The sequence below is a fragment of the Equus przewalskii genome, chromosome 1 (assembly GCF_037783145.1).
Source record: "Equus przewalskii isolate Varuska chromosome 1, EquPr2, whole genome shotgun sequence".
Lineage (NCBI taxonomy): Eukaryota > Metazoa > Chordata > Mammalia > Perissodactyla > Equidae > Equus > Equus przewalskii.
This window is the reverse complement of record NC_091831.1, coordinates 153,208,118-153,221,765: the sequence shown is the minus strand read 5'-3', so window position 1 is coordinate 153,221,765 and position 13,648 is coordinate 153,208,118. Positions and strand designations below refer to the sequence as shown.

General features: G+C 35.1%; 1 protein-coding gene across 1 annotated transcript in view; it reads right to left on the bottom strand.

The window, feature by feature from the left end:
• AQR (aquarius intron-binding spliceosomal factor) overlaps positions 1-13,648 on the bottom strand; it is a 95,829-nt gene that overhangs the window by 60,019 nt on the left and 22,162 nt on the right. Inside the window, exons 8-13 of the mRNA XM_008517321.2 lie at positions 13,256-13,356; positions 10,111-10,187; positions 6,946-7,010; positions 5,683-5,799; positions 4,246-4,359; positions 2,559-2,662 (exon numbers count right to left, since the gene is read on the bottom strand). Of these exons, the coding sequence (XP_008515543.2) occupies positions 2,559-2,662; positions 4,246-4,359; positions 5,683-5,799; positions 6,946-7,010; positions 10,111-10,187; positions 13,256-13,356 (578 nt within the window). The remainder of the gene's footprint in view (positions 1-2,558; positions 2,663-4,245; positions 4,360-5,682; positions 5,800-6,945; positions 7,011-10,110; positions 10,188-13,255; positions 13,357-13,648) is intronic.

The window sequence follows — 13,648 nt, the reverse complement described above, 5'->3', positions numbered from 1 at the left end:
TACTCTTGCACTTTGGGGCCATTATTAATTAAAATAAGGGTTACTTGAACACAAACATTGGGATACCACGACAACTGATCTGAAAACTGAGACGACCACTAAGTGACTAACAGACAGGCAGCGTTTATAGCGTGGATCCGCTGGACAAAGGGATGACTCTCATCCTGGGCGAGACAGAACGGGATGGCACAGGTTTCATCACGCTACTCAGAATGGCATGCAATTTAAAACTTATGAACTGTTTACTTCTGGAATTTTCCATTCAATATTTTTGGACCACGGCTGACTGCAGGTAACTGAAACTGTGGAAAGTGAAACCGCGGATTAGGGAGGACTAGCGTATTTAAAATTTTTTCAGTTTTAATTTCTAATATAGGAAACATAATGGCTATAATCCACATAAAAAAATTTCTTTGAGATCCTCAATAATTTTTAAGAGTATAAAGGAGTTCTATTGGTAAAAATAAATTCCCTGGATGGATTATGCAGCTAAATTAAATGTAAAAAAACAAATCTGCAAAAGTGCTTTAAAAATAGAAGACAATATTTTTTGTAATCTTATGGTGAAGAAGGCCTTGTATATAAAGCATTTGTTATTGTTATTAAAAAGATGGAAAGATGTGATTAATTAACATCTGCAATAACAAAATATACCATAAACAAAGCTTAAAAGTGAGAAACTGAAAGAAAATAATTGCAACACAAACTAGACAAAATATTAGTATCCAGAATACATAAAGGTTCAGAAAAAAAAATCAACAAAAACTACAAGCAATGGAATACAAACTAGCAAAGGATAATAACAAGCAAATTATAGAAGAAATGCAAACGGGCAAGAAAAATAGAAAGATGCTCAATCTCCCCCGATATAATCACAGAATGTAAAGTAAAACAATGAGGGTTTTTCCCCCCTTGGATTAGCAAAAACTAAAGACTAATAGACTAATTTACCTACTGTTGGTAGGGAGAACAATAAATCCTCCTACATTGTTGGTGTAGTACATAACTGGTATATATTTTGAAGGAAATTTAGCAATATATAACAAATATTAAACACATAAGCCCTTTGAGTCAGCCATTCTGCTTCTGGGAATCAGTAACAAAAATTTTTACCTAGAAGCAAAAAGGATATTCATTACCAAATTATTCGTACTAGCCAAAAATTTAAAAATTCAAGATTCACCAATGGGAGAATGATTAAAAAATAGTATGGCAGACCTGTTCAAACTCTATGAAGTTATTTAAAAGGAGGAAGCAGATCGATGCGCTATTGTAAGAGTTAATATTAAATTCTCATGTAAAAATGAACAAGCAAACCAACATCAGTTGTTTAATTTAAATAGCCAACTAACTAAACATAAATCCTCCCAAGAGTTAAGGACAATGGGGAAATAGCAAAGCACAGTGGTTAAAAGTTAGGGTTCAGAATAATAAAGAATGAAATCTTGCCATTTATGACAACACGGATGGACCCTGAGGGTATTATGCTAAGTGAAATAAGTCGGACACAGAAAGTTATAATCTCACTTATATGTGGAACCTAAAAAAACAAACAAAAAAAAACAAGCTCATAGATTCACAGAATAGATTGGTGGTTTCCAGAGCCAGGGGATATGGGGGTTGAAGGGAGTCAAAAGGTACAAACTTCCAGTTATAAGATAAATAAGTCCTGGGGAGGTTATGCACAGCATGGCAACTATAGTTAATAACAATGTATTGTATATTTGAAAGTTGCTAAGAGAGCAGATCTTAAAAGTTCTCTTCACAAGAAAAAAAGTTCTGTATGTATGGTGACAGATATTAACTAGACTTAGTGTGGTGATCTTTTCAGAATATATAAAAATATCAAATCATTATGTTGTACATCTCAAACTAATGCAATGTGTGTCAATTATACCTCAATAAAAAGAAAATTAAAAAAAAATGTTAGTACTCAGAAATCATACTACCTAGGTTCAAATCCTATCTCTGCCACTTACTTGTGTAAACTGGGTAAATTACTTAACTATTCTGTGCCTCAGTTACCTTATATGTAAAATAGTATCTACTCTTCCCACATGGATGCTTTGAGAATTAAACTATTTACACACTTAGTAGAGTGCCTACCACACAGCAAATAAATGTATGCTATTAGTACTATTTTCAAAAAAAGTGTAACATCAGAAATCTAAATGCCAGAGAATATTACTAACTTCATAAACTTTAAATACGCAAAAATTTTCCTAAGTCACATCTCTAATATCACATATCATCAACATTTATTGGTTTCTGTAGTATGCTGTTTATGATTGATGGGATAACAGCTTTATGTTCCACTTTAAAAAAAATATAAGATCTAGGAAAACTGTATAAGTTATGAAAAATATAAATTTTACCAAAAAAAGAAAGAGAAGATGGGTAATTATATTTAAGTGACTCAGAGATACCACTAGAGAGAAGTGCTATTTCTAGCTGTCAGTGAAGAGTAGCACAGCAAGTAACATTACCTAAAATAGTGTAAAAGAGACTAACAGCAGAAAAGAAAATTAAAATGCAGTTTTCCCTTCATGTTGCCTTACCTAAGAGGTCCAAAAAACTTGATCAAGGATTCCCGAGTATCTACTTCTGCCACATTTGAGAGGGCAAAATCATAGAGTTCAGGGAAATGCGCAAAAGCAGCTCTCTAGAAAAGAGCAAAAAAAAATTAATGTTTACATATTAATACAATCAACTACAATTTATATACTATATAATGGAAATAATATTTAAAAAATATATTAATGCACTTCTCTTTCTTATATGCTTCTCATATGGGACTTCTGCCTTATTCAGTCATAAGCATTCAATACAATGAGAAAAAACTAGAATTCTTCTAGTAGGAATGCAAAAACAAAGAGTCAATGTTCAGTTTTTTAATTTTAAAACTGTATTTTGAATATAGATAAAAATAGCCATGAAGGCCAGCTTTACTGACAGGAGGGGAACTTGCCTAAAAAAATTAAAAGAAAGTCCCAAGGGAAATTCTCCACTAAAGAGAGAGCTTGAGAGAGAGGCCAAAAGCCTAGTGTGCTTGTGCCCTGCTATCTTCTAGAACTCTGGAAAGAGAGGACCTTACAGGGTAGCACCTCCAACCAACAGGGGGTAAGCTGCAAGAAAACAGAAATAGTGGCATTATGCTGATTTAGTAAGAGTGTGTGAGACAACATTCCTAGTCTTCCTTAATGCCCATGTGGCACAGAGAAGATCAGGAGTTTTCACGTGCCCCACAGTGGATAACACAGAATGTTGCCGAGGTTATGCATGAGCCTGCCATAGGATTACTACAGGCAATGAAACAGTAATTCTGCAATCCAAGCCTTAGAGTAAGCTGTCTAAGCAAAGAAATGAATGTGAGTCAGCTCTCAGTAGAACTCCAGTACCATCAAGAACAAGGTTGGGGCCTCATTAGCAGGGAGATATCCAGGCTCCTCAGGAGCAACCATCACGCCTTGCCTGTGCCGAGAGAAGAGACCACGTGCCACAGTAGCTGTGGTCACTTCAAAGGCAGAGGCAGAAGGACAAGAACACTAATGCTCTGAAAAAAGCAGGAAAAGACGCTTGAGCTGGGACAGGGTGCAGATCATTCCTCTTCCAAAGAATGAGGCTATCCTAGTGTCTCCATGTTCCCAGATGCCACTTTGGGAGAGGAGAGGAAAAGCAGAGACTCCTTGACAGGTGGTGGAATTGATTACGAAAGACAGTTTGAACTTAAGTTTGACAGAGTCTTTACCCAAAAAAAGACTTCTTAAAACAGAAAGAAATGAATTACTTTAAATTGACAAAAGCTTCTTTCTGCCACCAGAGGAAATGGAGCTCAAGAGCAAGATGGAATCAGTAATAGAAAACAAACAAAGGCACTTTTCCAGCAGATCTGAGCTGTACTGGTAAATTTCAGTCTCATTATGTGTGTTTATCTTTCAAATTATAAATGCTTACACATACTTTGTCACGTTGAAATAGTCTTTCATAAAATAAAACTAATAATGCACCAAACTGGCCCAATAACTAATATTTCTGAGTGTCAAACATCAGTATATTGATTCGCAGGACTTAGGACTATGAAAGAATGCCATTTTTTTCATTAATTCATCAGAATTACCAATATTTACAAAGTTCAAGATGAAAACACTATTAAGTATCTTTTTCTATTTGTACTATACAAAAGAAAAATTATTTATGACCCAACTTTATGGAACAGAGGCAAAGGCGATAATGCATTTCAATTACCTGTAGAGAAGTAATTCTATCATAGTGAATTGTAGTCATCTCGTTCTCTGTCAGAGCATTTCCAGTCTGGTCATTAATCTCAAAACCAGTATAGAACTTAAGCATGTCCAAAAGCTGAAAGGATACATTTAAATTAATAAACTGTGTGAACATAAGAGCAAGAAAGCATGAACAAACACTATTTACTAAAAATAATAAGTCCTATTCCTTCTTAGAGGTGCTTAAAAACTGGAATGTAAACAATGCAACAAACACATCAGAAAGTATCCGAACGTGTTTTACTTATGTGAGAATAAAGTATGTGCCTTGTGAATAAATCGTCTATTTCATATACATAGCTACTTCTACAAGAAGAACTTAAACTGCAATTCCAACACTAAAGAGACATTAAGGATTCTAATGAAAGAAAATCTATCTACATCACTGCAAATTTATAGAACTATACCACTAGAGGGAACTCCTGAGGTCTTTACTTATGCCACTTAGAATTTCTGAATGAGGGCTTTGGAATTCATAATTAGTGATTCTCTTCTCTATGTGCTTCTTCTATTAGAGGAAAAACAGCAAGGTGGAAAAGCTAAGTTATTCATTCCTCTCGTCAGTCTCTGTGGCCATCAAGCCCTACTGCTAACAAAGGCCTGCTTTCCCCCTGTGCCGGCAGCATCAGTAGTCTACAGGTTGCGTTCACCCCAAATCTTTATCATTCTTAATTCTAATCTATGGCCGATCCGATATTAGGATTTTAATATATTTCAATATACTTGGCAAATCACTGGATAGAAATTTAGCAAGAGAATGAGAAAAAAGGAATGCTTACAGATAAAAGGTAAAAGAATTCTTAAAAGAATATGCAAACACACAAAAATTGTATCTCCAACTATGATCTCATCAAAAGGCAAGTGTTAGAAGTTTGTTAGAAGACTCTTCTTCTGGATGACATTACCGGGAAGGCAAAACCCTAACACTTTGTCTTCCTATCCAAAGTAGCATACGGAGTGCATATGCCTTCCTACTCAAGGCAGCAGACTAAGTATACACACACTTCCATGCTATTGACTGCCTCTGTCACCATCATCTTATGGAAAGAGAACCATGGTATTAAGGTGTAGTTCACCTGAAACTAATGCTCATCATCTATTATATTCCATAGCATGTGGGACTACATCACACATAATTTAGTCCAATAATACAATCACATGTGAGTAACAAAGGATTATAATATATAGTTACTAGAGGTAACCTACAAAAGAATACATTCATTTTGTATATTAAGACTTGATTTTACTTTAAAATGACTAACTGGGAATTCACATTATTCAATTCAATATTTAGCAAAATTTACTTTCTGTCATACCCTGGTACTTTCAGTTGCACAGCAAAGAAAAGATCAATTTAGAAATGAAAATGATAAGTATGTTCAAATACATCAATGCTCACCTGGGAAAAAAGATGGCCATCCTCTTCCCTATGAACAAGATTGGAAAGGTAACAGTGAACCAAAAGGTGGGAGTCATCCAGGATGGTATTAAACCAGCGCCTTGTGGGGAGCAGGGCCTAGAAAAAATATACATCACAGCAATAATTATGTCTGCATGTTCTCTGTAGCCAGAGGCGAAGTCTACTGATATTTAACTCACAAATATTAATCATGCACGGACAGAGGACCCTCCAGCCTCCCAAGAGACATGGTGCACTAAGCAAGGGGTCTGGTCCATATTGTAAATAAATTCAGTGGTAATTATTTCTAAACAAAATTCAGCACTGGAAGAAATCTCACAGATATTTCGACGACTAGTTTTCAAACAAAATCCTACACAAAATTCCAACATGTACTGTGTGTAGGTTTAAAAACGAAGATGCTTTGAGAGAAAAGGGAGTTGGGACCCCTAACTGGAGACTCCTTTCTCAGTTTCCTCTTCCTACACCCTACTATCACAGCCAGCAAGGCAATGATGAGAAACTGGGACAATCAGTTTGAAAACCACTAATCTAATCAAATATCCTCATTTTGTGGATGAGGTTATTGAGATCCTCAAAGGTTATAAATTAGTTACTGGCAGAGCTTGAATTTGAATGAAGATCTCATGAATGACTTGCTAGTCCAACACTCTAATCCTCACGCCAAGAAACCACCCTGTCTCTCCAGATAAGGAATGAATGAAGAGGATTTTCTTTCAATTTCCTTCATTAAAGGAGAAAGGAAGGAAAATGAATTCAATCTGAACTACACCAACTCTGCACCTGAACTTTCCATCAAAATCTTGTACCTAATAGTATGAAATCTTCTCTTTTAAGAACCTTAATTTAAAAAGTTGACAACAGGAGCTATATCTTTCTTCTTCAACATGAGGCACATTTAGAAAAGTGAGATTATTAAAGAAATGGCTATAAACCCATGACTTCAGTCAGTATTTAAATACTCAATACTCTATACAGGGGTATTAAAATGCGACAGAAAATAAACTGCCATGTTTAATAACTACACTAAATAATGTTTTTTCTACAAAGAGCCATCTGACAGTCATCTGAAGACTTCAAGGGTCAAATGCCTTTGACTCTTCTCTATGAAACACCTTAAAATAGGTACAAACAAAGAAAGGACTGTTTCAGGTGACAAAGAAATATTTCACATATAGTCATATGCTTAATCTGAGCCTCCTAAATGATTATATAACAGAAAGGTCACTGCACACTTCTTACCTCTAGATCAATCATAAGTTCAATGAATCTTTCACAGTAATGAACTTTGTCCATAGTGACAGGTTCTAGACATAACAGAAAACATGTTAGCATTTTCTTACTTAGGCCATTCTGTGGTACTGTATCTTAAAATTGGCAGTTAATTAGTTATTTAAACAACGCCATTTGTCCCTTATTCATCAGGATTGGACTAACTATGATTCACAGTAAGGACCTCACATATATGTCAAAAAAAGCAGGCCTTATCCTTATATTTAGCTCTACAAATACAAGAAAATGAAAAACCTAGCTTGCATCAGAAATACATTTTAAAAATCAGATTTGCAAAAATATTTTTAAAGTGTTAATTTTTAAAAATCTGTACTGAATGTCAGATTTTGAAAAAATCTGGATATAAAAACTAGAAAGGCAGTTTTTTTATCAATTCTTGACCCACTTTCCTATTGTCTTCACATGGCAAACTTTTAGAACTTCTTTCACATGCATAAACAACATACATATATGCATGCATGTAAACATACAAAGATATATTTATCTTTAGAATGCACAGAAAGAGGGTAGGAAAGATACACATCAAACTAATTAAAGGGACAATTTTTATGACTTTTTTCCCACTATACACGCATTACTTTTGACATTAAAAAGCCAATGACACATAGAGCAATAAAATATTTTTAAATTACTATTTTATTTTATGTTATTCATGAGCACTAATGTACTACTTTAAAAAACATTTATTTTTGTTTTTCAAATAATTACTGCCTTGTGACATGACATACTTTCAAGCTATAAGGCTTTTTTCCTAATGCCAGGAAATGGTCTACCATTTCACCAGCTAAACCATCCTGCCAAGATTGTTTCAATTAAAAAGAAGATTAATTTCAGGGTCCCTACTGCTTTTTAGTCTAAGGACTCCCAGCAGCAACTAATCCAGTGCTAAACCTGTACAAAGCACCCTACAAATGCTCAGATAAATCCACTTATTTAATTTATTTGCAGTATACAGGAAAATGGAGGGCTTTATGAAGACAGAAATGTGAATACTTTTGTGACTAATATATGGAGATGTTAAGTGGAACTTTTCTAGTTAACACATGCCCATAAACCAGACCCTAAAACAACAACCACAGAATTTCACAGCTGGAAAAAATCTTAGAGAACATCTACTCTAGCTCTTCATTTTCCAGGTGAGAAACTGAAGACTAGAGAAAATGACAAGATGAAAGTGTAGAACAAAGTAATAGCTGGTTAAAACTAGAATCCAGTTTTCTGAGACACAGTCTAGGTCACACAGCTGTTGAAACTAAAGAATATAAAGAAGCAACTTTTAAATCAAATCCATTCAAACCAGTCCTCTGCTGCGATCTTTTGTTCTTGTTACCGTTAAAGGAAAATATTTTTGTCTAAAATTTAAAAAGTGAGCAAACTTTGTATTCTGTATTTTTATTTAGAGCCTGAGAAAATTATTGGCAATGGCCTATTTAAAATTAGAACACGATGCCTGGTGCTCAACTCCTGAGGTCTGGTGGATAAAACTATCTGTTTTTACATTAGTTGGCCCTACTGATCATATTGTTCAGAGCTGAAACCTTGTTAGTCCAATTTCAGACGCCAACATGTCCTCATCACTTGCTTCTTCTATGTATTCTGTGTTTTCCTTTCTTCTGACAGCAGTCCTGACATCGCAGATCATCCTGCACAGGTTTCCTTTCTAACAACTGATATGAACATGCTTTTAATTACCCTGTTAAATGAAACTACAATCCTTCTTATTCTTTTAAAAATTAGTTTTCTGTTTCTTAACGATACAATCCATCCATCTTTATACCCTCTCTGAACTGGCACACTATTTTCATCATCTTGTTGGTTCCTTTGCCAGCGAATTAACAAATTTTCATTAAAGCTCAAGATCAAGTTAAGAAATACTGTTTTCTGACAATATATGAAAAACAGCAGCAACAGTTAGCGTTTACAGGTTGTTAAAATTACTGCAGGCCTATGTTGTTGCTGTCACTTGATTTTCAAACCTTTCTACATGACCCTAGATAAACATTCCATAGCTAGAGTCATCAATTTTTATGACCCTAATTATTACAGACATTAGTAGTTCTAAGCATTAATTATTACTATTTGGTTAAGAAAACCAAATCTAAGTCCTCTTTCCAGGTTTAGGTTGCTTAACTGAAAGACTTAAATATATTAATATTAAACAACTCAGATTTTATCAATCAGCATATGACAATTTTTCCTTTTACTGATGGTGGTAGTAATAATATACCCCAAATCAGGTAGAGTTGATTTTTAGAATTAGTGTCTATTGCTCACTGAATTATAGGTATAATTTTCAGTTGTAAAATATTACTTGGAGACTCAGCATTTATAAGCAATTTTGTTGTATTTTAAACAAAGCTACAATCTCTGATGCAAAAATACAAATATGATACATTGCAGAGCTGTTCTTAGATTATATTCAAGTTAGGAAATAAAATATTATTAACCAATGACATATCTTACGTAGTATATATATACCTTTGTTACGTAAACAATATTCTATTTGTATTCACTAAATGCTTATAAAGAAGATCTTGCAAACCCAACTAATGTAATTAGCCCCTCTTGGTACATAGACATATAACACACAGACACACATATGCGTCCATATATAGTATAATCACTGTATATTTTAAAGTTTATCCTCTACGTAGTACTTATGTTTGTTTCATCAATAAATAGGAGCCACGCTTTTGTCTAGCTCATATCTCAAAAATAATTCTCTTCTTCCCCTCCAAACAGTATTTGATGTCGCCTGAAAACACTATTCAGCACCATACTGAAAATGCCATGTGGATAGGGTCTGTGACTGTCTTGTTCACCACTGTGTCCCAGTACCTTGTTAAGGACTTGAGTCTTGTAAGTAAGCTCAAAAAATATTTGCTAAATAAATGAACATTTCAGTAACCGTGCTGGTGCCTTTAAAATATGTGAATGTTTAAGGTAGTCACAGTACTCAGACTCGTAATATATTTGAGAAGTGGAGGACATACACTTTGTCATCATACTTTTAAAACATTCTAAGAGCAGTTTTTAGACCAGAGATTAGTAAATACTACAGGGGAGATCTAAATGAGAACTTCACAAATGAGCTGAGAACAAGAAGAAAGTTACCAGAAAGCGGGACTGATTTCAGCACAGAGATAAACTTCTGGATGAGTTGTGAAAGAAATCTTCGTTCTTGATAGGCTCTAAAATCAGAGAGATAATGTTGACCAAACTATTTTTGAAAAACAATTATTTCAAAAGTAAAATTTAAATACTGAACAAGACTTTTATCTTTCTCTGCAATTGGGACCATAATTTGAACACAGCCTCTTCTTTGTATGTAAATACAGCACTACATGAAGAAAAGAAGAGCTTCGTTACTGGCCTAACAAGGCAGCTAAGAAAGCACCTCCTTCTTCTTACTGTAAAAGTTTTCACTTGTGATTTAAAGGTCAAGACTAAAAAGTTTTCAAAATTTCATTTATAGTCTGCCCTTAACATTAAAAATCTAATGTTTAAGTGTGTAGTTAAAACAAGATGAGTAATTTTTTCTTTTTTTTTTTAAGGAAGATTAGCCCTGAGCTAACTGCTGCCAATCCTTCTCTTTTTTCTGAGGAAGACTGGCCCTGAGCTAATATCCGTGCCCATCTTCCTCTACTTTATATGTGGCACGCCTACCACAGCATGGCTTGCCACGCAGTGCCATGTCCGCACCCGGGATCTGAACCAGTGAACCCCAGGCCGCCAAAGCGGAACGTGTGAACTTAACCGCTGTGCCACTGGGCCGGCCTGGAGGTGAGTAATTTTTATACTTTAATATGTTTAAAGTAGCAAATAGAATATTACAATGTCTAAAAATTAAATGTTAGCTTAAAAAACAATTTTCTACTCATTAGTAATTTAAGATACACCAGGTACCAATTAATCAGCAACCATCACATATTGATTATGCCAGTCCTGCTGGAAATACAAAGGAGGGGAATGACTAAAAGATACCTGAAATGACAAGTCATGTTATACAAAGATAACTAGTAACACAAGCCAGCATGTAATTAATAAAACTGGCTGACATTAATTGAGCACTTACTGTGCTAGGATTTGAGCTGTGTTAAGTACTTCATACAAATAATCTCATTTAATGCTGACAACAGTCCTAAACAGAAATAGGTACTATTGTCCCAATTTCACACTGAGGCTCAGAGGTAAGGTAACTTGCCCAAAGTTACCTGTAGAACCTATACTTTAAACAACTACATGCTCTGACCATTACACAAACAGCTGGCGTTTCAGTAAAAAACACACAGCGTGTTTTAGGAGTTGAGAAGAATAAAGCACTGTGGCCTAAAGCAGTTGGTCTACAGGAGTGTTTAGAAGGTTAACCTTGAAGTAAACGGAGTGGAGGGGAAAAGGTACTTTGGGAAGGAATGTTTAAGAAACAATGAACAGACTAGTCCAGTGGTTTGAGAAGTCACAAGAAACAGCTGGAGGTTTCTGAATGCCGCTGTAAGGAGTTTCGAGTTTATCCTACAGGAATGAGCAAACCATTGGAAGCTGGTGAGTAGGAATATGGCAAAATAAACATAATTTTCTACGAAGATGGCTACGTAGGCTCACTGATGTGGGAAAGTTGGAAGAAACATCAAATAGGAATTTATTGTAGTGGTTTAGTAAGAGGCTGTAAAGGCCTGAATTAAGATGACAGAGTGTGGATAGACGAGGAAGGACAAAAAATGAATCTGATAGCACTGGTTGACTGGATATAAATAGCTGGTCAGAGAAGTGGAGTGCTCCAAGCTCAAATGGCTGGAAGAATTAAGAGAAACAGAGCAGAAAGGTGAGTTTGGGAGGAAAAAACAAGAGTATTAATTAGTTAAGCCAAACTGAAATTCATGGCATGCATTGAAATAGAAGTACATAGCAAAAGGTAATACAAAGACAGGAAAGCAGAGAAGTCCAGACCAGAGAGATTTAGGATTAAATCATATTGAGGCAATGGGAACAGGGAGGTTAAAAAGAAAAAGTAGTCAAATGATGCAAAGATATCATGCAGTTAGTCCAATCAAGAGGCTGCTGGCTGGAAAGATATCATGAAACCGTTGAGACTGGAGTTGGAATTTACAAAGGGATGCTCCTACTCTGACTCTAATATCTTGTCCTCATAACTCTCACTCCCTTACTCCCAAACTCATTTCTCTGACATCCAGATTTTTTCAGTTCTTCCTATTTTCAGTAACCATCAACATAACTCCAGTTTGTCCTCTTTTCATGGTCTACATACCTCACTAACTAATATCACCTGTACTCATGGCTTCCATTACTATCTGCACATGTATAAACTACTCTCCTAAATAGAAGAAAAAATAAGAGTCAAAAAAGCTATCAGAGGCCCAAGGGAAGTGAGTCCTTAGCATATATACATAAGCAGAGAAAAAGAAGTGGAAAAGAGCAATTAAAGATGGAAAAAGAAAAAAGATTACTGCTGGAACAGTCAAGGAGTAAATAAGGCAAGAGCATAGTTGACGAATTAGCCTGAGAGAGAGAGAAACAAACCTTTTAGAGTATACAGATCCTTCCCCTGTGTCCTACCAGTAGCACTTTGTTCAATGCAATAAATACTCGCTACCAGACTTCTACCTACTTGATAATTACTATTAAAATAACACATAGCCCCCACCTGCTTCTTTAGTCCTTATACTTGATTTATTTTTCTCCTTACCATGTATCACCATCTAATATACTATATAATTCATCTGTTTTTGCTGTCTTCCCCAACTAGAATGTAAGCTCCACGAGAGCAAGAATTACTTTCTATTTTGTTCTCTACTACATCCCTTATACCTACAATAGTACCTGGCAACATAATAAACATTCCATATTTCTTGAGTTAATGAAGGAATTATGGTTGGCGTGTATAAAAGTTATTATTAACAGTGACAGAGTAAGAAAAGCTGGATTGATAGCCTGAAGATTGTGGACAAAACTGAGAACCATCTATGATGGAGAGACCAGGGACAAAAGGCAGGGAGAAGATCATTGATATACTTATCACCGGGGCAGGGAGAAGAGAAAGAAGAAAAACATGGTGGTGACGTGGTTTCCCCTTTAGACCTCTGTGAAAAATACTCCCATGACAGTCTAAGTAAAAGTACTTCTTAATCATTTATTTGGTCCAGCACTATGTCAACAACAAACCAGTCAACATTATCTAAGAAGCACAATCAATATATTACAACAGAATAAACCAACATGGAACAAAGCTTTGGCAACATACTGCTCTCTTGCTTCTGGATCCATCTTTTCATCATTCTTTTTAATTAAGTTCCAGAATTTTCTTAGCTTAGGTGTCTTTTTTAATTCTAACTCCAACCGTGCCTGAAAGAGTGATGTAATATTAAATCACCAGTAACTTCAACGTTTACAAGGATAAAGGTGAGATCAACTATTAGCTAGTTTTCTAAAGTATGCAAACAATACAGAGTAACGGACCGAAATTTGAAAGCAACATGAGAGAAACTACGAAATCTGGAAACTAAGAAACTAACAACTATATTTTTAAAATCTGTTCAATTTTAAGACTTGCTAATAAAAAAATAAGACAAAAGAAACCGCCTTTTCTAGTCAATATTTTAAGCTCAGTAATCAATTAAATTTCTTTCTTATCTCT